This window comes from Trichogramma pretiosum, unplaced genomic scaffold, assembly GCF_000599845.2.
Source record: "Trichogramma pretiosum strain Unisexual culture from Peru unplaced genomic scaffold, Tpre_2.0 scaffold5, whole genome shotgun sequence".
Taxonomy (NCBI): domain Eukaryota; kingdom Metazoa; phylum Arthropoda; class Insecta; order Hymenoptera; family Trichogrammatidae; genus Trichogramma; species Trichogramma pretiosum.
In genome coordinates, this window is record NW_019641672.1 from 1,232,912 (window position 1) to 1,257,764 (window position 24,853).

Genomic DNA, 24,853 nt, shown 5'->3' on the forward strand with positions numbered 1-24,853 from the left:
AAAGATTTGTAGATGATCAGGTGAATTTCTTTTATGTCCGAGGAAATAAAGTAATGCATTTACTGGTGCGTGGAAGCGGTTAAAAGGTATAATGATGAACATAAAATGGCACTTATGTATACATAATACATATATTATCAAGTAAATAAATAAATATATATATGTTGTTGACTCCATTGAAAGTATGATATTATTCATATATAAATAATGTATCTATAATGAAAAAAAAATGATGAAATATTTGCGCCAATGCAGTTGAATTTGACGATTATAATAAATAAATATAAAAAAAAAAGAATAATTACACAGCAGAGTGGCATACTATGAATGAGTTGAAAAATGGATATTTGAAGAATTAATTAAGTTGATTATAAATAAAAATATTGTAAACATTGCCAGGTCATGTACCTTGTGAAAATAAAATCGAAATATATTAAAAATTTTATCTTGTCTCTTAAAGCATTCTGCTTTATTTTTCGACTGCGATAAAAATTTCTGATTCCATTTTATTGCTCAAATCTTCCCATGTCTTTCGTTCAGTTTCAACACGAAGAGGCGATGCAGCCGCTCGGCAGTGAGCACGGCGAAGGCCAAACAAACTCCCGTCGTGTAAATGGTCAGCAGCGGTGCGATTCCTCGTATTCCAATCGGGGAGTGACTGGGAAACGATAATTCCGCGTTCTCTACGAAAAAGGAGTGGGCCAATTTTTTAAGCACGCCGCTGTCCTCCAGCTTCCGCAAACTTTTTGCAAAATAAATGTCTCTAAATCGTGGCATCGATGGGCGCTTAATTAAATGACAATCGCAGACGGGACTCACTAATAATTCATGGACGTAACGTATGGACTTCGTTTCGGCAGAGCAATCGCCAAGCACTCGGACTGGCCTGTTTCGATGTAGGACAAAGCGCAGGGTATGTAAGCGCTGACACCCTTCAATGCGGCGCTACTCGAGTAGAATCCAATTTTTCCATCGCACACCTAGAGTGCATAAATCTAATTGAATTCAGTACATTAGTAAACGTAAGTATATTTTTTATTGGCTTCTTCGACACACCTGTTGAAAGCCCGCAAAGGCATTCGATGGTAAATCGTCGGGGTCTTTGAGGAAGGGGCGTAATTTTAATAAAATCGGATCGACTCCATTCTAAAACAAGTAAAAAAATTGAACGATGCTCAAATACATGCCGTTGAATTTTGTCAAGGTTAACCGTACCACGATGCTGTATTGGTCGCTGCTGTTCTGAACAACGATCAGTTGGTACGAGCCATCTCTAACGAAACCGTCGACGTCCGAGAATGACAAAGACGGCTCAAGAATGGTGAGAAAACTAGTTATAGATGCCGAAAATACGGCCCAAATTATCACCGTCAAGAGCAAGGTGGAGAAGTAAGCGAAGCGCAACGGAGTCGCCATGGGGAATTCTGCGAATCGAAAATGCCAAAAGCTCGTTATAGTTGTACGAATTTGTACATTCGAAGCATCGATCGTATGTACCCGAGAGGCCCTGCTGGCAATAGATTCCCCAGATGCGGATGAAGTTGTCCAAGGCGTAACTAAGGGAAAAGTTGAGCGGTCGCGATGCGCCATTGTCTCGGTCGAGGATGAACCCGACCAAGGCCGAAACGATCGACGCCGCCAACAAGACCAGTACGATAGCTATCCAAGACTTCACGGAGAACGCCTGCGACGATTATATCGTATTGAAAAAAGATCGAGCGCGGCCGGCGACGAGCGATGCACTCACTCGAAAGTAAGCCGACCAGGGCACGCGATAAGCCGCCGGCTGTCTCAGGTAGATCCTGTTGGCCGAGAGCAGCAGCGGCCTGGTAAAGTCGACGTAGTCCAAGCGAAACTTGGATACGGTGACGGCCGCGAGCCCCAAGTCGACCTGGCCGCGCGTCAGGTGGCCCATTATACCCGACCAGCTGCGGCTCCGACTATCCCAAATTCCCACGGCGTCCTCCTCGATCGAGTGCTCGACGCGGAAGGACATGAGGCCGCTCAGCTCGCGCAGCACGCTCTCCAGGTAGCCGCTCATTTTGCCGTTCGCCGATCGCGATTGGCGCGTGGGCTGCGCAAAGGAAAAGCACACGAATCGAATTTCCAATTTCACGCGTCAAAAAGGGTCGAGCAAAATTTCACCGTGGCTATTCTGATGGTGCTGCCTGCCAAATTGTAACGATAGTCGTAGTAGTCGCTGTCGTCCTTGAAGCTGAGCCGCGCCGGCGAATCGATCCAGTTGGCGACCTCGAGCCTCCTCGTTCGGTTCCTCGTCCTGGACAGCGAGTACCACTTCTGGACGACGGACGAGCCGTGGCAGACGACCATCATCCTCGTGTCGAAGACCAGATTGAAGGGGTTGCCCCGGGGCCCGTCGAGGCACTCGTCGTTCGCCCCTTGGCCGCTGAACACGACGAGCCAAGTGTGACAGGACATGTCTTGGGTCTCGGTGAGGCGCGAAAAGTCCGCGAAGCTCTCGACGCTCGGCAGAAACACCACGTAGAGGCTGCGACGCGACAACAGTCGATCCGAGTTCGACGACGAGCCGTCGAGTTGAGAGTAGACGAGACTTTGGGACATGGTGCCGTTGTCGGAAAATTGCCTCAAGTATTGACCGATCGACCTTTCCCCATGAAATCCTGCGCAATTTTACGATAAGAATATTTTTTTTCAAGAAAAATCCAACGTATATTTACGGTGTCATGCGGTGAGAAGCTTACTGTCGGAAAATTTGTCAGCGTGCAAGAGAAGAATACCCGAAGATTGGTAATAATCGTGTACGGCTAGTAAAAAATTCACGTAGCGATGGGCCTCGATACTCAGGACGCTTTCCTTGGCCAAGTAGAGTAAAAACATCAATGAAATTCCCGCGAGCGTCGGCATCATTCGGAAAAATAACTCGATCAAAGTTTCAAGCAACCATTCGACTCGAACGCGATCGCAAACTGCCCGCACACCGTGGTGAGCGTTGGAAAGGACAGTAAATATATAGCTCGTTATGTGCCGTTCAGCTTGTGTTTCATTAATGCGCGATATTTTTCATTCGCGCCAAAGAATACTAATCGCGAGCATTCGATCGACAGCGTCCTCACGAATAATTTATAACTCGGATGACTGATATGATCGTTCGTCATTGCGATCTCGAGTTACTAAAATAAATAAAGATTCGACATTTTCTTTTTCGCCATTGGCAGTCTTTATTTTACCATATTCAATATAATTTCAATTTTCTGCCGAGTCGACTCAGTTACTGATGGTTGTCTGTTTAATTATTGTTGGAAAGATGTACGAACTGGGTCGTTTCGGTTACTTGCGTATAAATTATAATACTCTTCAAGGTATACTATTTATGCTCTTCAACTCCAAATCTATGCCAACTTTTATCTAGCTTAGAGCTTCGCCTGAGTTTATACGATCGCAATCCACGGAGGCGATAGAAATGTTTTTACGTTCCTGCAAGAACAAATTTTACGGCCATAAGACATTCATTAACTGACTATAAAAACCAATGAATGCGAGTGAGCAATGCTTCGCGCTGATCCAAAGATTCTGCTTTCTTATCCTTTCAAAGTACATAATTGAAGTTTATCATCCGTTAAATGTGGTTAAGAAATTTTATGAAGATTCCGGAAGCTTCGACAAATTTGGATACTGATGTTAATAATTGGCAATAAAATTATTTTGATTTGACTCTTATGACGATATGAACGAAACAAAAAATGATGCAAGCATTTAACATTCCCTTTCAAAAGTTACCGCTGCTTTTAGTCGTCTGCTCCGATCTGATATTTTATTTGTGTTTAGTTTTGATGCCGCATGCGCTTACATGCTTCATGATTTGTTTACATTTTAGAAGCAGTCCTTGTCATTAATAAAACGTTTTTAGAGTGTTTTTTTTAGAATGTAATTTTTTATGTGTCCTCAAACAAAAAACAAGTGAAAGTGATGAGTACCAAACCAAGATTTCTAGCACCAGGTAGGTTGAAAACAACTTGCTTAGGTTATGTTTATTTTTGAAACTTCACGCATTGTTTTGTTAAAAATATCTTCACTCAGACAAGAAAATTTAGTAATATTTAATTTTTATGTAGGTGATAATATCTGGCAAGAGGATAAAGCTGATATTGATGCACATGTCTCCACTCAATTTGTTTACAATGCAAATAATTCATTGTCTCTTGATGTTCAGCGCAAAAGATTGCCCATATTTAAAGTAAAAAATCACATACTTTATTTACTTGAAAAGTATCAAACACTGGTTCTTGTTGGAGAAACAGGATGTGGGAAAAGTACGCAAGTTCCACAAGTAAGTACTTTTATCACGTGTTTATTATTTTCTGCTTGTCATTTAAAAATATTACATGAATGTGGTATATATACAATATATAAAGCAGATTTGAATGTTACAAAATCATAAATAACATATGCAATAGAATTTTTTGGATAAAATATTTTATACATCCAGCCACTGAAATTAAAATGCTATTTAAATTAATATTTGCTTTGACGTTATTTACTTTTCATAGTACAGTTGAGCTCAAATAAAAAAGCTATTCACATGAGTTCCCCAAAAACATGTTCAAAGGAAAAACTGAGGCATTAATAATGAAGTTTACAAATTACGAATCTGAATCTAAAAATTAATTACTCAATAAAATTAAGGTTTTCTTAGAAATAAATTGAGAAATCGAAATATAAAATCTATTGACACAGAAGAAAAAAATTTCATCACGCTAAAAAAAGCTTCAGTTCAATATACTTTACTTCTGCCTGTGAATTATAAACGTATCTATCACAAATACCCTTCGTTTATTATTTTGTATCGAAAAAAGAGCGCCTGCGCTCCGGCTAACATTAAGACATTCGGCTGCTATATACCGTAACATCGTCGAGTTTACTCAGGCTGCACACTCCTCTCATTCTCGCATGATTATTATATTTATATATTACATATATGAGTAGTAGGTACACATACTATACTATGTTCCACCACCAATACCAATGTATTATCGAAGACCGACAACTCTGCCGAGGGCAGAGGATATAGGGCTTCTTCGCTTGACGCTTCGGCTCGCGTCACGCGTGCTCATATAGCAAAGCAAAACTGTCTAGCGGCGACCAGTTTACGCCGCAGCTGCTCCGCATCGCGACATGTGGATTATAAAGCATCTTTGGCGCTCGTAACGAATTTTTCCTTCGGAAGAAATTAGGAGAAATCGCCAGTGGGCGTAATGGGATACGCCGTTTTTCCCGTATTTTTTAACTTTTGCCAAACGTCTCTGTTAAATGACACTTGAATTATTTACAGTTGCCTTGCAAGTTTAAAAAATCGAATTATCAAGTGACTAGTTGGCTGACGATTTTGTTGTTATTGTGTTTATCGACATGTTTAGTTCTGTGAAAATGTTGACCCCGCTTCAACCAACACGTGTCCTTATGATAATAGTAGCTCTTTTTCTGTGCTACATCATATTTATGGATTATGTATTGTACCAGCGAATGCAGAATTTTTCCATCAGGCCAGTGAAAAACGAAAAAAATTATGATACTTCTGTACCTTGTGATATTGATCCTTTCTGTGTCGTAACTGTGAAAGGATTAATGTTGGACTATCCAAATCTTTACATTTTGAGTCCATTAGCAGCTGTCATTGATAGAATTCTTGGCATAAGTAGTACGTGGACTTGGATAACACCAAATATGATAAGTGCCTTTCATGTTGTTGTAGCTGCTTTGGCTGGACATTGTGTAGCAAGTAGTTCATTAGCTGAAAGAAGATGGGGTGTTTTGTTATTTGAGTTTAGAACATGGTTAGATGATTTGGATGGTCATGTAGCTAGAAGAAGAAAAAATATCAGTGGAGAGAGGTCTGACATTGGATCAACTGGCTATTGGATTGATGGTATTTGCGATGCTCTAGGCTGTGTAGCGCTGATTATTGGTGTATTTATTTTTCTAAAAAGAAATCCTCCACGAAGAGGATATGAAAAACTACGTAAAATATATCCTTGCGTTGAAAGTCAAAATACTGAAGTCATTTATAAAAGATTAAGATACAAGGCAATGGTTAGAAATACGTTGCTCGTCATTGGACATCTCATGATAGTGTCCACTGCTTGGAACAGATACATAGCATTATATCAAGATTTATTGGAATCTGATGATAATTCTCTTGCTATAAGTACTGATGAATTGTACAACAGGCAAAGTAAAGTGATGAGATCAGGATTTTTTTGGGTTGTTACAACTTTATGGAGACTCATTAATTTCCACACAGCCATAGATTATCTTTTGATAGCAATATTTATAGATAGGCTTTGGGAATATATGAGGTTTGTAAGGTGGATGGGTTACATAATACCACTTGTTGTTGTTTATCTTACTGAATTTCATTTTTTGGAATCATATGCCTATGTCTTGAAAGGATCTTTTGGATTTGTATCTAAATCATCTGATTTTGCAGTTCACAACATAACTAATGGAAATTAATTAAACCATTGAATGACTTGTCTCATTACAATCAAATATTAAAAACAAGTACAAATAAGTGACTGCACTAGAAGATTCATTCAATTAATTTTTATTTAAGTAATCTCATATCTATTTGTAAGATAACTAGTGACAAAAATGTACCAGAAAAATTTCTTAAATTTCTAAAAAATTTTCAAAAATGTTTTATAAGTATTGAACAATTTTTGTAATGAGAAACTGCAAAGGCTGTGAATTAATAGATTTTTTTCATAAAAAATGACTGAAGTATTTATAATCTGATGTATACATTTAACTGTGTTAAAAGTAAGATTTGCTTGCGTCCTCTATAGCTTTGCAATCATAAAATAACTTATACGTAAAAGTAAAAATTAATTACTAATCATAAAAAAGTATAAAAATGTATTTTAATTTTTCAAATAACATAAGTGTTATATTGTGGTGAATAATAATATAGTTTTTCAAAGTGGTATTTTACTATCTATACGAGTAATTGGTTATTTTGAGTGACTTGTATTGTTTGATATGCATATTAAATATTAATGTCATATGAACTCCTGGAGAATACCACTTGAAAGAAAAAATGTGTGCCTATATATGTGATTTTAAAACGTGTTTATTCTGAAGCTCTATTTTCATTGTTAATATTTTTTTGTTATTATTTCAACCAATACTTGCTTAAATTTAAGCTAAACAATGAAAAAAAAATTTCTTCAACAAGGATTACTGAGATTACACAATGTTTCAATTATTTACGATAATTTAATAGCGTGACAAATGAACTTGTAGACTTATTTTTGAACATTCGTTTCGAATCTTATCAACAAGCAGCTCATTGATGTGGGCTTAAAAACTACAAAAAATATTAAATATGTATAAAACTAACGTGTGTTTATAAACAAATTTCAATCTCACGATTGTACGAGTTTGAAACGAGCTATCTGTGTACAGAAATTCTTTTTTCAAGTGGAAAAAATAGTACATAAGAATATCGATTAATAAGTTGGAAAATACACCGGCACCGTCTTCATCAACAAAGGGAAATTAGTAGAGGCGATGTCAACGGCATCGATGATAATGACAATGATGCAGCTAAAATTTAAAGAAGGGAGATTACGCTCGTTACACACGGGCATTAAATGCGTAGAATATTTTTTAACATGTATGCACGTTTATACTTTGCCGCATAGTGAGTAATATGCACATAAAATATGTGTTATAAATTTAAGCCATTGCGTTGTAGATGCATATTGAAATGTATGAAAAAAATTGATATTTCATGTAAAAGTAGCTAAAATTATGTATATTTTAATATAATTTACGAAAATGCTGCGAGTATATTTTTTATGAAACAAAGAAAAATCTGTCTAATCGTGAAAAGCAATTCAATAATTATAAACATGTAAAATAAAACCTGAATTTTTTTACTGACTGATAAAAAAAAACTTGTTTTTTTATCCTCTGTCATTTGCCAACGTCTAATCTACATACTTACAAAGAAGACATTGTTTCAGCTTTATTTTGTCGGCGTTCTACTTTGTTTGATTTTGCAATCAAAATATACATAGTAATGCAAACTTATTTCATTTTCAACTTCAAATCACTGACCATTATCTATTTCGTTTAAAAGAATTGTTGATATTGAAATAATAATTATTTCATTGTGTGCAGTTACATAATTCATTCATAATATGTACGATCCAGCGTTATTCGTTTTAAAACGCAACAAGTTTTAGCGAAAAGGTCGTCCATAGGATTAAAATAAAATTTTTACCAAACCTTTGTTGTGTGCAAAAATTAATACTGTCAGTTTTCTGAAAATTATCGAAGCTTACTCTACCATTTTTGTTATTTGCTAATGTACCATACCATAATCTACGGGGTGTCGACGATACATCGTGTATTGCATTTTAAAGCCTAGCCCTATTATCTCATAACTTTTTTTGTCGTGTAAAGATTATTGACTTTCAGGTATCGTGATAAAACAAAAATTGTAAATAAAAATGAGAATGGTAATAAGAGTAATGGGTGTTGAAAACGAGCCGCCGACACTCAAATATACAGCATATTATATGGCGACCCCGATTGCGATGATTGTGTCGATCGTGACACGCGCGAGCCATAGTTATTTATTAAAAACTATTAACCAAGCATGTATAAATCTACAATAGAGATTTTCATTGAAGAAATATTTAAGATTTACGCTGTAGGTGTGATGAGCTATATAAGAGTCACTGATCACATTTTCTTTGACTCGAGTTGATCGGTTTTTCACGGTATATCATAAAACCTTCGCTTCGAAAACCATCCGCATCTTTCATGTATATAAACTGAGAAATTTACTAATAGGGCTGCTTGAATTACGTAACGCTCGAATGAATTAATTTATTTTCACGGAAAACATTCTGTGAACCGGAAGAATTTTTAATGTATACATTCGTGCTATCCCCGAAGTAGCAACTTCAATTACAATAAAATTTTCGAGGAATAAACTGTTTCCTGGTAATATCGGCTAAAACTAACGATTATTATTTGTTTTATGGCCCTTAATTGTTTGAAATTGTTTAGAAATAACTTAAGAATAGTATAACGATAACGAAGTATTTAGGAAACAAAATGAGAAAGCGACTTTACAAAACGACTTGTTGGTCAGTCTAGTTCAAAGTCAATACGATCGCGCTTCTATATAGTTCTGGTGTAAAGCTCATCGCAACTTGACTATGATTTTAAAATTCTTCATATTTTTCTCTAGTTTTGTTTTGATCTTCTACCAACGTAAGTGGTTCACGTATAATTAAATGTCCAACAATTTTTTCTCTGCAACAAGGCTACAATTAATTATTATTCCAGTGACAAATGCTGGGCGGGCAGCCTGCCTCTTGGAAGAGTGTAAAAAATCATGCCTGGCGAGTTTTCCTAGCAGTAATCCAGAGTGCGTCGGAGGATTAGTTTGTTATTGCAATAAAACGAAAACATTATAAGAGTTTCTGGAATGTTTTATACATTCTCGTGTGTCTTTTCCGCTGTCGGCGACAAGCGCGGAAAGAAATAAAAAAAAATGCCATAAAAATTCTTTTTACTTGCTCATTTGCCGATTGGCGTTGACTATAATAGACGAAACAGCCGCTGATAAGGGTCTGTTACTCGGAAGTTTCGTATCACTCAAAAGTGCATCAGCGAAAGTTTTGTTCTTCTCGCTCAACACGATAACAAACAATAAGGATGGAGCTTAGGTTCTGCACTTAAACTTTTCTATAATGGATATTCAAAAATATATGCAAGATAAAGTAGAATAGCAGGAAAATAAATAAATGCTCGATGTTGCTTGATATCAATGAGAGAGGTATAAAAAATATTGACTATTATTTAATTGCATTAATAAAACTTTATGTAATACAGGATTTTCCCGAATTTTCTAAAAATCGTTTACCTCATTTCAGAACTTGTTGTTTTTAGAATTTTGAAATTTCAATAACAATGGAATTTTAAATAACAATTATACTAGAATGATATTGAGTTCGGAAATTTTTCCCATCTTATATTATTGTATGTAGGCTACACTAGAAAAAAGTTCAATCTGAGTATGCTATCGTATACATGAGCAACCTTTGATCAATCAACATATAAAGTATATTTTGTAATTGAATTTTTGATTTACTTCTGGTCAAACGAACGTTCTGGTCAAAGAAATTTTTTGATGGTCGATTTCGCTATCATGTGTAATATTTTGTTCGATGAAATTTTCGTATACCGATTTTTCATTAGGACTAATTCTTTCTCAGAGCGCTGCTCGCGCGTCAATTTTCAATCTCTCATTTTTCCGTAATAATGTATCATTGAAAAAAGATCTTTACTATGCATTAGACATGAGATACAAAATATGATTTCTTAAATAATATAATTATAAACACTTATTTTTGCTTCATTTATATTGTTAACTTGAAAATTTCATAACAAGACTTAAAAATATAATTAAATAATATTTATTAACGCTCAAAGTAAAGAAATTTTTCGTCGATGGATTCGTCAAGTAATTTTATGTAGAATTTAATGCCGTTTCAGAATCCGGGCTCAAATTTGAGATTTGATGCTTCGTTGATAAGTTATGGTTGTTAAAACAAAAAAAAAAATATAAAAGTTTGTGCGAAAAATATAGTTTAAAATTTTTTTCGAATCTTTGCGGTAAAAAACTCAAGATATACATATGATCAAAGGTGATCATGGGTGTAGCAGTACCTTAGGGAATTTTAAAAATTTTTCCCATCACTTTTTTAACAAAATCGTGGCCACTTTAACCAATTGCTAAAAAATAAGCAAACGAACATTCTTTCATTTTTTAAACAGAAACTTTTATTAATATATAAATAATATAGATACACCTTACGGAGACATTCACATTGAAAAGGGATAAACAACGATTTTTTCCATAAAAACGTTATTTATTATTAAAAAAATACTGTGTTGAAATTTTGGAACGAAATTTATATAGGAAAAATAATAATGATTTAAATTTCGTCTATTACTTTATTGCTGTATACTGAATTATACAATTCGTTTTTATTTTCATATTTTAAAATTTTACATCGTTACACGAAGAAAATCTTGCACACTCGCAAACATTTTTAAAGATTGAAAACAAAGTTGTCCATTTACAATTGCTCAACTTTGTTGCCTGAAAAAAATTTGGAACGTTTAGACAAATTTATGACAATTACCGTTTTGACATTGTATCACTTGTTTTGGCTCTGTTTTCTTCCGCTAGGATTTCACCTGCCATGCATATTCCGATCAAGTCTTCGTTCTTGAGCTTCTCGAAAATTTGTTCGGAGCAAAGAATTGGAAACCGGTTGCAGGTCAGCTCCAAAAAAGGATCCATTGCCCATTGATAGAAAAATCCTCGCGACATTTTTTCGCATAGGTGCCTCAAGCACATGTCGTGATATCGTTCGGGAATTTTACTGAAGTTGTTTGATCGCTCGAACTCGAAGTAGTCCATGTATGTGAGTAGTTTTTCCTCCTCTTCGGGTCGTAACTGGATTAGATCGTAGAGTGACAAACTAGGAATGATCGTTACCTCTTTTGCTCTGCTCGCAAACTCCTCGTCATCGTACCAACATTTTTCATCATCTGACGACTTTTCGAATAATCCGTACTTGGCGAACAATTTCATGATCGTCAAGACATTGCTTCGCTTCACATATTCTCTTTTCTCGAGACGTTCGAGGACGGCTAGAGCACCAGACGCCAACTTCAATTTATCCCAATTGTCACAATTTTTGTCGAATTTCTTGTAAAAGTCACTCTCAGTAGGAAAAACAAAACTAGACAGATCAGCACCACGATCCAAAAGTACATCGACCGCATGAGGTAAAAGATTCGCAACGGCCAATTGTAGCGGTGTTCGACCCGACTTGTCTAGGACGTTGAGCTCCACTGTTTGACGAATATCGTCGTTGATTTCGAAGAATTTTCTTACGAAATCATCATCATCTCTGGTACAAATAATATGTAGAGATGTGAATCCATCCTTGTTAGCTGAATTCGGACTAGCGCCATTTCTCAGCATCGACTCAGCCATATTTTTTTTACTTCGGGCCAGAGCCAAGTGCAATGGCGTGTTTCCACATTTATCTTGAGCATCGATTTGCACCGTCTGTTGGATTTCATCACAGATCTTGAAAAATTTTTCCGGCAAGTCATCATCTTCTGAACGTAGTGACATATCGTGCAGAGGACTTATTCCCTCTACGTCAGCTAAATTCGGATCTCCGCCTCTTCTCAGTAACATTTCTAAAATTTCTGGGACGAAGTGAGTCACAGCATATTTTACTGGTGTACAACCACCCTTGTCCTGGGCGTTGACTTGCAACGTTTGCTGGATTTCATCGATTACCGAGAAGAATTTCTCTGCCAACTGGATACCGAATGGACTGCAGCTAATGAAGTGCACAGGTTGATGTCCATCATTGTTGGCAATATTCGGATCCGCACCTTTTCTCAGCAACCACTCGACCATCTCCGTATCCTGGTAGCACACAGCCTCATGTAATGGTGTGTTTCCGTACTTGTCCTGAGTATCAATATGCACTGGCTGATATTTGTCATTGCTGAGCTCGAATAACATCTCCGCCAAGTTTGGATCATACATGATATAGTGCATCGCAGTCGATCCCTCCGAACAAGTCATATTCGGATCTGCACCTCTTCGCAACAGCATATCGACACTCTTTTTTGTAGAATACAAGACAGCATAATGTAGCGGTGTACAGTCCCACTTGTCCCGAGCATTGACCTGCACCAGCTGATGTTTTTCGTCGATGATCTTAAAAAATGTCTCCATCAAGTAGTCGCTGCGTTTTTTCAGGCAAATGATATGAAGAGATGTCAATCTCTGTGCATTAGCCGATCTCGGATCGGCATCTCTTCTCAACAGTAATTCAGTCACCTTCTCGTGTTCGTTCTTTAGAGCCAAATGCAACGGAGTCTGACCCAAATTGTCCCGAGCATCGATGAGCACCGGACGATATTTGTCGATGCCGAGCTCGAACAACATCTCCACCAAATCATCGCGATCGCCTCCCTGGCAGATGGTGTGAAGCGGAGTCAGCCCCTCGCTGTTGGCCAAATTAGGATCAGCTCCTGCTCTCAGCAGCAATTTGACCACGTTCTTTTTTTTTTCTTGTAGCGCCACGTGTAAGGGCGAATCGCCCGTTTCTTGCACGAGGAAATTCGGATCCTGCCCGTACTTTAGGAATTTTCTCACGCTGTCTTTGCAGCCAGACATGCAGGCCACATGGTAATGTGTAAGGCCCGACTCGTCGCTGTAGTTCACGTCGTACATTTTGAGAAGTTCACTAACCTTGATATCCCAGTCACGGTATCTGTGTCTAGCCGCGTGATGCACCGGTGTGGTGCGACGTGGCGATGGTTGGCCGTCTTGGTCGATTTCGGGCTCGTCTTTGTATCCGGTCTTTACCACAAAACTGATGAACTCGATGGGTCCAGCTTCCACGGACTTCATGAGCAACCAATCAATTTCTTCCCGACGAAAAATCTCTTGGAAATTTGGAAGTCGGCCACTCCACTCTCTGATCAAGCTACACAGTTGCCAGTACAATTCGTGTCGATCCGCTTCGATCGCCCAGTTGATCCGTTCTTGCATCCTCTTTAAACTTTCTAGTTTTTCTTGATTCGCCTCGGAATCGTCGAAACAATCGAAATTGGAAAAATCAATTAAGAATTTGTTGAAATCGTCGTCGTCCATCGTTTTACGCACTTGCATGGAAACTAGTATTACTGATTATTGATACAATTTATTTTTTTCCGACGAATTTAAATTTGATTCACGATGTTAAGTCTGTGACTTCATCACGTGGACTAATTAACTTGGATAGCTTAGACAGGCAAAGAAAGAAATTTCTAGATTAGGAACCTCAGCGCTGTCGCAATCGGTGGCGTTGTCAAAAAGTAAGAACTGACGTAAGTGACTGATCACCATTGCGCTGTCAGCCGCGTCGTTTTAAGTAGAAGCTGGAACTTGGAATGAAACAATTTTGAATCTTTTTTTTTTTAAATTTCAAAACTTTTTTTTTCGCTGCATTTTTTCGTTTAAGGTCTTTCTTTACAATCTAGAACGTCAGATAGAAAATATACCAGTTTTATTATCCCAAGCTATGCATATAAAGCTGTGTATTTTGAAAAACTGTACCTTTGCGATGAACATTAGCTTACGTGCGATTATCCTGACTCTATAACCCTGGTAGAAATCGTAACTTTTTTTTGGCCATTTACCAAACAATTAAAATGTAACCAAAAACTGGGCAAGCGAATTGGCGATTATTAATCCTTAAATGAAACAATTTTTGGACCAGTTTACCGCCAGGAAAAATATTTTAGTAGAAATGTCCAAAAAATGTCCAAAAAATGTTGTGCATCAAAATACCCTGGATTTATTATTATGATCATTAGGTGATTAGGTTAAGTAACGATTATCATGACCAGCAACAAAGCAGTTTTTTAGCATTTTTTGGTCAGTACTGACATTTAATGCACATTTTTTGACCATTAATGGACTTGATTCTTATAAGAAGACATCTCTCTTTTTGGATGCTGCAACTAACAAGCAATTCATTTTCTAGCCAATACAGCACTAGTTATTTGACAGTTCTATGAGTACATTTTTTTAACATTTATGCTGGGCATTAACTGCTCTCCAGGCCATAATAAATGTTATGATTTCTACCAGGGAATGCCTGTAACTTATCAGCAGGCTTCGTTTGCCCTACATTCTGCATACTTTGATTCATAACTTATTTATGTTAACAAAACTGAGTCGTTTCTAAACTGCTCATATTATTTAGAACGCATACAGAAGAAGCATTTAAAAAAAAATAGTCGAAAAATTCATCAATTAGCATTTGTACTCTTTCCATGAATTTCTTGGGACTTTTTTCACATTTTTATTCTAAAAGTATTCTCTATTTGTTAATCTTTTTGAAATGTTCAGCAGCGGGTATCAAAACGTGCCGATGCAAAACTCAATGCCGAACGGTCATTCACTCACGCGGTCCAGTTAAGTTTGGAAGCTGATTAGAGTAACAATGCAAGTAACAAATCGAACAATCCGTAATATGATGAGCAATGCCTTGAAATATGTAAAATAAATTTTTACAATGCAGCAGCGGGGCTATTGCAAACAGTTTTTGCATACACACCGTAGTCATTTATTGGATTTTAGTTTATTCAATTTGTTCTGTTTGTTATGAAACTCTGGCGTTACGCTTCATGCAACTAAGGATAAAAACTTGCTCCATTGAAGTACCTCAATACTCTGAATCATCAATTAATCAATTTTTATGCGTTTTTAATTCTAGTCTATATTTTTACAATCTCAAAATCGAAACCCGTATAATGGATGACAAAATTAATTCGTAATAATTTATCGTGACAGTATCTATTGGAGGCAGGATGGAGCGCGGACGGCAAGATAATCGGCATAACAGAGCCACGCAGGGTGGCGGCCACATCGCTGGCATCTCGGGTGGCTGACGAGCGAAACTGCATACTGGGCGCGGAGGTCGGCTACGCCATACGCTTCGACGATTGTAACGACGAGACAACCAAGATAAAGGTATCGTATTGAAGCGCTCGCAATCTATTACGCTTAAAATCGATTTTCCTTCTCTATATGCTACTATACAGCCGCACACTGCTTAAAATTAATCGGATATCCTCACGTCCTTCGAAAAACAAATGTTAAATGTGAAAGATACTAGTAAAAATTAATTATTTTCTTATTTCAGTATATGACGGAAGGGATCCTATTGAGAGAGATGATGGGAGATCCGCTGCTCACCAAGTACAGCATTATAATTTTGGACGAAGTTCACGAGAGAACGATGCTCACCGACATCATCATGGGTCTTTTGAAAAAGATTCTCAAGGTTCGTCGTTCGTGTTTATTTCATTACTCCTACAAGCTCGCGTAAAATAATTTTTCTCCATCGTTATCGCTCTTTTATCACGAGTTCGAAACGAAATTCGCTATTTATAAAATCACTCGAAAGGAAAAGAAAAATCTACCGTTTAGGCGATGAGTTATTTATGACGTTGTACAATCGTTGCAGAAACGCAGAAGCCTACGACTGGTCGTCTCGTCGGCGACGGTCGACGCCGAGGAATTGCGCGACTTTTTCAATTCTCGAAAGTCATCGAGCAACGAGGACGACTTGGCGACGATACTGAGCGTCGAGGGACGACTGCACCCGGTGGACGTGCACTACCTTGCCGAGCCATGCGCCGATTACGTCCAAGCTGTGGTCGACACGGCTCTGAAGATTCATCGGAGCGAGGAGCAGCAGCGAGGAGACATCTTGGCCTTTCTCACGGGCATGGACGAGGTCGACCGTGCTGTGTCGCTGCTCAAGGAACACGCCGAGAGAATCGGTATCGACAAACAATGTCGGTTGATCATTCATTGTGTGCTTTTACGCCCGCTCTTGAACCTTGAATTAATTTTTATTGAAACTTGCAGTGAAACTTTTACCATTGCCCATGTACGGATCGCTTCCTTACAAAGATCAGTTGAGGGTTTTCCAGAGGGCACCGAACGACACGCGCAAAGTAATCGTCGCCACCAACATCGCCGAGACATCTATAACGATACCAAACATAACTTGCGGTAAGATTTTTTTCAATCGATCCAGCAGCTAATTTTGAAAGATACAATAAAATTAATGAGGTGCAAAATGCGTGCAGTTATTGACTGTGGATTCGTGAAATTGCCGTGGTTCGACGTCGAGACGCAGACCAACAGTCTGATCGTGGCGCCGGTATCGCAAGCCTCGGCCGATCAACGGGCGGGTCGCGCGGGCCGCCACAGGCCCGGCAAGGCGTATCGGCTCTACACGGAGGAGGCGTTCGCGGCTCTGCCGGTCGCCACGGCGCCGGAGATGCAGCGATCCGACCTCGCGCCCGCTGTGCTGCAGCTCAAAGCCCTGGGAATCGACAACGTTTTGCGCTTCAATTTTCCCGCGGCGCCGCCGAGCAAGAGTCTGCTGTCGGCTTTGGAACTGCTCTATGGCTTGGGAATCATCGACGACGACGGACGACTGACCAATCCACTCGGTATGCTCATCGCCGAGATACCGCTCGAGCCGGTTTTTGCCAAATGCCTCATAGCTTCCGGTGAGTACGCGAGTCAATATCTCGCCAAATTTGAAATTTATCACTTATGGAGAAATATCGTTCGTTTTAGGTAATATGGGATGTAGCGAGGAAATAACTACTATATTGGCCATGCTGCAGGTGCAAAATGTTTTCATTCGACCGGCCGGCGGTCAAGCTTCGATCAAAGCTCGAATTGCTCATCGCAAGTTTGAGGTGGCCGAGGGTGATTTGCTCACCTATCTCAATATATACACAGCATATGAAAAGAATAAGACGCACTCTTGGTGTCAGCAAAATTTTATCAACTTCAAAGCCATCAAACGAGCTACCGAGATACGCACACAGATGCGCAAGCTAATAAAAAAATTAGGACTACCCTTGCTCAATTGTGGAAGTATGTGTAATGACTTTATTTTTAATTTTCACTCAATGTGTATGTGTAACAGTTTTAATGATAATTATTATTTTTAGTCAACACAGAGCTTATTTTACGATGTATAGCGGCAGGGCTGTTCCCTTATGCCGCTTATCTGCACTACACGGGGGTTTATAGAACTGTGAGAGGAAACCGAGATCTTCACATACATCCGAACAGTTGCTTGTACACGCTCGAACAACCACAGTGGTAATGTTATAAATAATTCAAATGACAATTTTTTGTATTCAAAAATAGATATTTAAAACGACGTTTCGCTGTCTAATTATTTCAGGGTATTATTTGGAGAAATTCAACAAACTACAAAGGTGTACATGCGGGAACTGACAGTTATTAAACCAGAATGGCTCGTGGAGCTTGCGCCGCATTTTTATCGAAGAACTGCCATCGATAATGATTGAATTAGACTTGTGATAATTAACAATGATTATGTACAAAAAGCATTAAGGAATATTACAATACTATTTATAAAAAATTTTTTTATTAAAAAACTGTATTTTATTATTTCAAAATACTTGTTGAACCATTCGTGAGTAATAATTTGCATACACAATTTCTCAATTGTCCAATAATTAATTGCCTTTTATTACTTCAGAAATTTCGACTGAAGTAAATTGAATATAAAATGCATACTTCAATTATCAACGTTTTTATTGTATGAGATTTTTACTATAATTGAACTTCTTTGAGACGATCTATGTCGCAGTCCTAAATAGAGTATTTTAAAGAGTCTTTTTTTATTAGTCAGCTTGATAAACACAATTTAAATCATTAGTAAAATTTAGTTCTTATGTGAATGGGTATCAACTTTATTGTAACAACTAACTAATTTTTCGTTTTGATCGCAGAGTCGAAAAAGTTCTAACAATTTCAGTACATTTTTAACCTAAAAAATCGTTTAAAAAACAGAATGAGAAACCACAAAAAATTCAACCACTTATTAGTACTTATGCAATTGAATGCGAGCACGATTTTATAAATTAAATAATATGAATATAGATAAATAACTGTTCTAGACAAAAGTGATTATTTAAATTACCCGCTTATATTCAAAGCTGTCTTGATGCATCACGTCATGTGCGCAGTGCGACGCTGTTTTTTAAAACTTGGACTTGGTGCGCTGCGCGCCAGCGGCAAGTCTTTGCGGCTGTAACTACACGTGTGAAGTGTTCACCAAGGCTTCTTTTTCTTAAATTAAGACCATGGTACTTATATCGTTCCACCAATTTTTTAAATAATTTTAGTAAATTTAAATAATTTTATAGTCGGCTGCAACACATAAATCATTTTTTTTTAATCTAAGTGTTAATTTCACTTGAGTGCAAAATTAAATTAAGTTTCAACCTTTTTTTACTAACTTTGCGAATGGAATGCATTCTAACCTTTCAATTGAAAGAGACACATGGTGTTCAATGTTTTTTATGCATCGATTGTTAAACTCGAAATTTTGAATTTATTGCTAAAACTTGATTTGCATCATGTTTTGTATTTTTATTAGTACCTTTTCAATTGAAAATTTATTTTAAATAATTTATGAATTATTTTTGCCTTTGTAGCCTTTTGAACGATTCGTGCAGACTGGCAGAGTGGCCTATGTTAGCAATGGGCCCAACAAAGGCAAGCTTGTTGCCATTGTTGATGTCATCGACCAGAACAGAGTGAGTAGAATTTTACTATAATTCTTTATAGCCAGATGAATGTAGTAATTAACTTGAGACAAGCATTATGATGATCCCATATTCTTGATAGGAATTGCCGGCTGATACTTAATGAAGCCATCTCTTTTCTGATGCTTAGTTTTAGTATTTTAATATATTTATTTTTTTTCTTTTCGTATGTCTTAAATGAAATTTTTTGCAGGTTTTGGTTGACGGACCAGCTGCCAAAGTCCCAAGAGGTCAAATGAGCCTCAGCAATTTGCACCTGACAAAATTCAGGTTGAAGTTTCCATTCACAGGATCCACCCGTGTCGTAAGAAAGGCCTGGGAAGCAGGTAAAATTGAAAAGAAGTGGAAAGAAACTGTGTGGGCCCAAAAAGTAGCCGCTAAGGAAAAGGTTTGTTAAATACTTGAATCACTATTAGTATAGTTTTTGAATTGACAAATCATTTAATTTTTACTTTACCAATTTTAGCGAGCTGCCCTCAGTGATTATGATCGCTTCAAGTTGAGAAAAGCCAAACGTGTGAGGAACGCACTTCGAACAGAGGCCTTCTACAGATTAAAGAAAGTTGCTAAGAAATCAAAAGCTAAGAAAGCAACTAAGAATTAATTGTACATTATAAGTATGAATGAAATAAACTTGTAAATTCAATTTGCAATAAATTTGCTTATATTTTAATAAACCCTGCTAATTTTTTTTATATCTGCAATAGTTGTTCTTTGGTTTAAGTAAACTCTTTTAAAACCATTGCTTATTCAATATTGAAAAAATAAAACAAATTTTTAGCAATGATCAAATTTTAAACAGATATTTACTAAATAAGAAAATATTGCAATTATAAAATTCTTTGAATTAATAAAATCATCCTGCTAAGATATACAAATGTGGCTGACATGTTAGAGCTTTTCATATCAAAATTTTTTTCAAATTAATCAAGTCTCAAGACTTTTACAAGCTTCTTCATGTCTGAAATTAAACATCTCACTTTTGTCCTAAATCAAAAAAAAGCTAAAGTTGGTCTTGTGATGTAAAATAATCTTGAGATAATTGTAAAGACATAATTAATTTAAGCATTTACATATGCTAAAAAATAATTTTCAAAATGTTGAAAAATTTCGGTAATATGTATTTTTCTCTTAAATTGGTTGAATTTCACAAAGCATACAAGGTGATGCTGGAATTTTAAATTCAAAATTAAGAAATAAATTACAGCGAACAATTGATAATTTTGCCATTTAAATATAATTATAGCTTTTTTTGCTTTACTTAAAAATCAAATCGTTTCAAGTTTCTGGGTGGAAGATGAAGCAAAAAATACATTTTTTTGGTAAAAAAAAACCTTAGTGAATAACATATAACAAATTTTAGTGTTATGTTAATAGGTAATATTTGAATTTTCCTTTATACTGTATCTGGCCACTAAGTTGCTGTGTAGTTATTTTTGCGAAAATAATGTCTGCCTTAAGAACGGATGTCTATTTTCAAGAATAATTTAATATTATAATAGATATATTTACACTATTAAAAATTTGTTATTTATGAAGACTGGAACAATATGGAAATATTCTTATTTGATATTATTGTATTGATTTTTTTATTCTTCTATGAATAACTAGTATGACCCATATATTTTTATAATCATTAAAGTTTACAGCGCAAAATGATCTAGAAGCTGCTTCGATGAATGAAAAGTTTTTTTATAATCGAAACTTACTATTTATCGTAAAAAAAGTTATTGTATTGTTGAATATAAATGTCAAAGTAATTGACTTAGTTTTTCGTGGTTACTTACTCATATTAATTCTTCGGCGTAGCGTAGAACTTATTTTATTAGACTATAGAGGCAGAGACATATCTGAGTTCTATGTTGAGCGGACATTCCCATTGCAAATTGTAAAAAAAATCACTTTTAAAATTTTTTTTTTTTGAAAACTATAATTTTTATTCATTCTGGACCTTTTGAGTATTGTTCCTTACATATTAAACTACAAAAAAAATTATGGGACTTAAGACCCATTTTGTTGTCTGTAGACGGAATCTGCTGAAATCTGTGATACGGCTCTTGCCAGCGATTGAGAAAAAACTACTAGTCTGATCTTTACATTTTATATCTCGTTTTAATCGTTACCACTTTCTCTAGAAGACAAACCTCTAAAAAGTTGAAAAAATCATCCCTATTTTTTTTTTATGGGGGTGAATTCACCCCCATAACCATCGAAAAGAGCGTTTTTTTAGAAAAACTCATGCCAAAATTGTAATAATTGAAAATATCAATTTTTTAGAGGTTTGTCTTCTAGAGAAAGTTGTAAAGATTAAAACGAGATATTAAACGTAAAGATCGGACCAGTAGTTTTTTCTCAATCGCTGGCAAGAGCCGAAACATGGATTTCAGCAGATTCCGTCTACAGCCAACAAAATGGGTCTTAAGTCCCATAAAAAAATTTTTTTTTGTAGTTTAATATGTAAGGAACAATACCCAAATGGTCCGTAATGAATAAAAATTATAGTTTTCAAAAAAAAACATTTAAAAAATGATTTTTTTTACAATTTGCAAATGGGAAGGTCCCCTTAATAAATTAGGACAAAGACAAGATTTTCATTTTTCGAAAATTTACAAGAGTTGGCAGGGTTTTCAGACCTAGTTTGCCCAACAAAGTTTAATTTTGAACTCGATCATTACGGATGATAAATTTCTGTAATATTTTGAGCGCTCGATCTAAGCAACCAGTGAAAACTTTTCATCCAAACTACCCCAAGATGTACGCTTACTTTATGATATACTTATATTAAAAAGGGATTGTCTAATCATGATAGAAAATAAATATTTTTGTGATAACTTAATTTTTTGTATTTTTTTGTTTTTAAAACTTTTGTTCGAAATGTGTGGTCAGTTTTTCCAATAAAATATTACAGTTTATTTATTTTTTTATGCTGGTTACATTGAATACTGTGATAAATAATTTTTCGTTAATTTGATGAATTATTTGACGAATTGATTTTTTTTTCTCAATGCTATTGCCTCTTGGTGACTTTCAAATTTAACTTGTAGTCAGTAACTTGCAAAAATGTACGATTGCTGTATGGCAAAGGCATCGGAGTATCTTTGCACAATGAAAAGTTGTACCTCGACAAAAGCGTAATCAGGGCAATTTTTCCTTGCATGAAAGCTATTCGTTTGGCTAAAAAAATTGCAAATTTTAACGGTCATGATTACTTAAATCAGTTAAAGGTTCATTTAGATTACCTATACAAATCCGTGGTCCTTCGCCGAACGGCAAGAAATAATAAGAGTTTCTTTTTGCACTGTTTTCTTTGGAAAAACGCTCGGGCTCGAAAACATCTGGATCAGGATAAATATCAGGATCATTTTGCAAGCCGGATACGCTAATGGCAAGTCTCATCCCTTTTGGAAGACAAATGCTCGTGCCTGGTATCGTGTAATCTTTGGTGCACAGCCTGTTCACAAATGGCACCGGTGGATGCTTTCGCAATGCCTCTAAATTAATTATTTATCAAATATTAGATTATAGTAATTTAAATTGAGCTTAACAGCTAGATCAAAAAGTGTACTTAAAAGCACTTGCACAGCATCAAGTTCATTTTAATATCCTTTTTTTTATAAGATATACTTGCTTACTATTGTGTCGTGGAACTTTAATTTACAATTTATGTCATAGCAAATAGCACACTCGAGTGGATTCAAGCTGTGCAGGGTTAAAAAAATACGATAACAGCTTTCAATTATCCTTGTAAATAGTTCAACTAACTCACCGTTGAACACCATGTCTAGGTACTTCATGTTCATCACATTTTCATAAGTAAAGCCTCCAGGATATTTGGCAACTTCGTCAATTTCTCGCTGTAATTTTTCCTGCACTTTTGGATATCGAGCCAGCTCGTGAAAACAATACGTCAAAGTAGTCGAAGTTGTCTCGAAGCCAGCAATAAAAAATACGAATACTTGAGCCGCGGCCTCCAGCATATTCAATTTTTCACCGTTGATGTCTTGAAAAATTGAATTAAATTTTATCAATTGAGAACAGATTATGCGTGGATTGCTATTAAACTACCTGAAAGTTTTTCCACATCGCTTTTGCAGTCTGTTAGAGCCATGAGAGAATTGATAAAGTCGTTTCGCACTACCGATTCTTCTATCCGGTGTTGCACGACTTGTTTGAAAATTTGAATGAAAAATTTGTTGACGCTTTGCTTAAATACGGGCAAACGCCAGAAATCTAAAATATTCGATCCAAAAATACTTAAAACAGCTGTATATTTGCCCATATCGGTACCCAATATTCCGTGACGGCGAAAATCGTTGCTGGGATTTTTTAGACTATTACAATTGAAACCAAAAGCCACGTTCGATATCGAGTCAGTGATGAATCTGTGAAAAATAATTATATAATTAACTAACAACGTATTGTACGGCTATTAATTTTTGTCTTAGCTGTCGTACCTTTCAATCAAATCTCTGACATCTATCACATCCGATTGCTCGAGATTTTTATCGAAAACGTCTACGAGCTCGTGAGAAACCTCCACTACTAAAGGAAACAATTGTTTCAACTTTCCTGAGGTAAAGATAGGTGTCAGTTTCGTTCTGAGATGCCTCCACTTGTCGCCAGGCAATCGAAACAAATTGTAAGACATCGGGTCCGTCTCAAGATTTGAGTGAATACCCCGGTCGGAGAAGTAATTAAAGTCTTTAACCAGTATCAAACGTATTAGTTCGGGATCGTTGACAAATAGAATTGGATTGTGAAACACGTAGATGCCGAAAAATGGTTCTTTGCAAAATTGATCGTAATACTGTTTTACCATTTCACCTGAGCAGAAAAATGTTCATTGGTTTATTTCAAAACGGAGCTCGCTGCTTGTACTGGTTTTGACCCCTTACCGATCGTTACTTTGCCAACAAGGAAGTCCCGATTGATGTTGCCGAGAATAACATTCGGAGAAGCGTTCGGTACCTTGACTTTGTCCCAATAATTGTAGACGAAAAGTTTGAGATACAAGTAAGCAGCGACGAGTACCAGCGCCGCCCAAAATATCTTGGAAAACAAGAAATCTTGCAGTTGGACGATCATAGCGAAAGGAAAAGCAGACTTGCACTCGATGAAAATTATCGCGAGACGCACTAAAGCAGCCTCGGCTCGGAATCGCGCGTCGCAGTGACTGGCGACTGATTTATCTTACGATTGATTAACATATTCTCGCATTTTATACAATGAATTAATAAATAATCGAGCGAGATATAAGGCGAGTACGAGAACAAAGTATAGTTGCAATAAAAAGAAAATGTTATCCGACTGAAAGTGTATCTTTATTTTCTAGCATAAATTAAATTCTATATACAAGTTTATTAATCTTACATTTAAATTATCGTTGAAGGCAAATGCGCCTAAGCGTGTATTTTCGTACATTATGATTGCGTATACTCTAAACACCCGTTCGACAATTCTACACAAGCAGACGCACAATTGGATCACATTCGCATGCATTCAAAAGTTCATATTTTTTTATTTATTTCCTCACTCTCTCTCTCTCTTTCTTCGTCTCATTCACCTAATATTCGGCATGTGCCGATTAAAT

The 24,853-nt window shown here is 36.5% G+C and overlaps 5 protein-coding genes across 5 annotated transcripts; 3 read left to right on the forward strand and 2 right to left on the reverse strand.

The window, feature by feature from the left end:
* Window positions 1-74: 74 nt before the first annotated feature.
* On the reverse strand, window positions 75-2,886 carry LOC106650262 (probable glutamate receptor). Its single transcript, XM_023460515.1, has 8 exons — window positions 2,724-2,886; window positions 2,146-2,642; window positions 1,748-2,074; window positions 1,498-1,684; window positions 1,216-1,424; window positions 1,057-1,146; window positions 820-980; window positions 75-742 (listed from the first exon to the last, which is right to left on the reverse strand). The coding sequence occupies exons 1-8, from the start codon at window positions 2,884-2,886 to the stop codon at window positions 514-516; spliced, it is 1,863 nt and encodes a 620-aa protein (XP_023316283.1). The 3' UTR covers window positions 75-513.
* A 927-nt stretch (window positions 2,887-3,813) lies between these two features.
* Window positions 3,814-18,071, forward strand: LOC106650333 (probable ATP-dependent RNA helicase DHX35). Its single transcript, XM_014368266.2, has 10 exons — window positions 3,814-3,979; window positions 4,095-4,309; window positions 15,443-15,622; window positions 15,795-15,935; window positions 16,119-16,452; window positions 16,526-16,672; window positions 16,750-17,178; window positions 17,249-17,554; window positions 17,632-17,785; window positions 17,871-18,071. Exons 1-10 carry the CDS (start codon window positions 3,949-3,951, stop codon window positions 17,995-17,997), a joined length of 2,064 nt encoding a protein of 687 aa, XP_014223752.1. The 5' UTR covers window positions 3,814-3,948; the 3' UTR covers window positions 17,998-18,071.
* Window positions 5,041-7,813, forward strand: LOC106650334 (ceramide phosphoethanolamine synthase). The gene has a single exon (XM_014368267.2). It carries the CDS (start codon window positions 5,389-5,391, stop codon window positions 6,490-6,492), a length of 1,104 nt encoding a protein of 367 aa, XP_014223753.1. The 5' UTR covers window positions 5,041-5,388; the 3' UTR covers window positions 6,493-7,813.
* A 624-nt stretch (window positions 18,072-18,695) lies between the features above and the next one.
* On the forward strand, window positions 18,696-19,920 carry LOC106650415 (60S ribosomal protein L14-like). Its single transcript, XM_014368397.2, has 4 exons — window positions 18,696-18,801; window positions 19,153-19,254; window positions 19,457-19,651; window positions 19,730-19,920. The coding sequence occupies exons 1-4, from the start codon at window positions 18,799-18,801 to the stop codon at window positions 19,865-19,867; spliced, it is 438 nt and encodes a 145-aa protein (XP_014223883.1). The 5' UTR covers window positions 18,696-18,798; the 3' UTR covers window positions 19,868-19,920.
* A 2,350-nt stretch (window positions 19,921-22,270) lies between these two features.
* On the reverse strand, window positions 22,271-24,348 carry LOC106650261 (cytochrome P450 6a9-like). Its single transcript, XM_014368187.1, has 6 exons — window positions 24,159-24,348; window positions 23,718-24,087; window positions 23,329-23,645; window positions 23,030-23,263; window positions 22,503-22,754; window positions 22,271-22,437 (listed from the first exon to the last, which is right to left on the reverse strand). Exons 1-6 carry the CDS (start codon window positions 24,346-24,348, stop codon window positions 22,271-22,273), a joined length of 1,530 nt encoding a protein of 509 aa, XP_014223673.1.
* Window positions 24,349-24,853: the final 505 nt, after the last annotated feature.

Excerpts from the sequence above, each read along its gene's own strand:
- LOC106650333 (XM_014368266.2), top strand. The coding sequence starts at position 3,949 with ATGAGTACCAAACCAAGATTTCTAGCACCAG. Across the intron at positions 16,673-16,749 it reads GATACCAAACATAACTTGCG|TTATTGACTGTGGATTCGTG; the intron begins GTAAGATTTTTT and ends AAATGCGTGCAG. Across the intron at positions 17,555-17,631 it reads ACCCTTGCTCAATTGTGGAA|TCAACACAGAGCTTATTTTA; the intron begins GTATGTGTAATG and ends TATTATTTTTAG.
- LOC106650415 (XM_014368397.2), top strand. Across the intron at positions 19,255-19,456 it reads ATGTCATCGACCAGAACAGA|GTTTTGGTTGACGGACCAGC; the intron begins GTGAGTAGAATT and ends AATTTTTTGCAG. Across the intron at positions 19,652-19,729 it reads AAGTAGCCGCTAAGGAAAAG|CGAGCTGCCCTCAGTGATTA; the intron begins GTTTGTTAAATA and ends TACCAATTTTAG.
- LOC106650334 (XM_014368267.2), top strand. The coding sequence starts at position 5,389 with ATGTTTAGTTCTGTGAAAATGTTGACCCCGCTTCAACCAACACGTGTC.
- LOC106650261 (XM_014368187.1), bottom strand. The coding sequence starts at position 24,348 with ATGATCGTCCAACTGCAAGATTTCTTGTTTTCCAAGATATTTTGGGCG. Across the intron at positions 23,264-23,328 it reads CGATGTGGAAAAACTTTCAG|ACATCAACGGTGAAAAATTG; the intron begins GTAGTTTAATAG and ends CAATTTTTCAAG. Across the intron at positions 22,438-22,502 it reads AGGACCACGGATTTGTATAG|CCAAACGAATAGCTTTCATG; the intron begins GTAATCTAAATG and ends CAATTTTTTTAG.
- LOC106650262 (XM_023460515.1), bottom strand. The coding sequence starts at position 2,886 with ATGCCGACGCTCGCGGGAATTTCATTGATGTTTTTACTCTACTTGGCC. Across the intron at positions 2,075-2,145 it reads GCACCATCAGAATAGCCACG|CCCACGCGCCAATCGCGATC; the intron begins GTGAAATTTTGC and ends TCCTTTGCGCAG. Across the intron at positions 981-1,056 it reads CCTTTGCGGGCTTTCAACAG|GTGTGCGATGGAAAAATTGG; the intron begins GTGTGTCGAAGA and ends TATGCACTCTAG.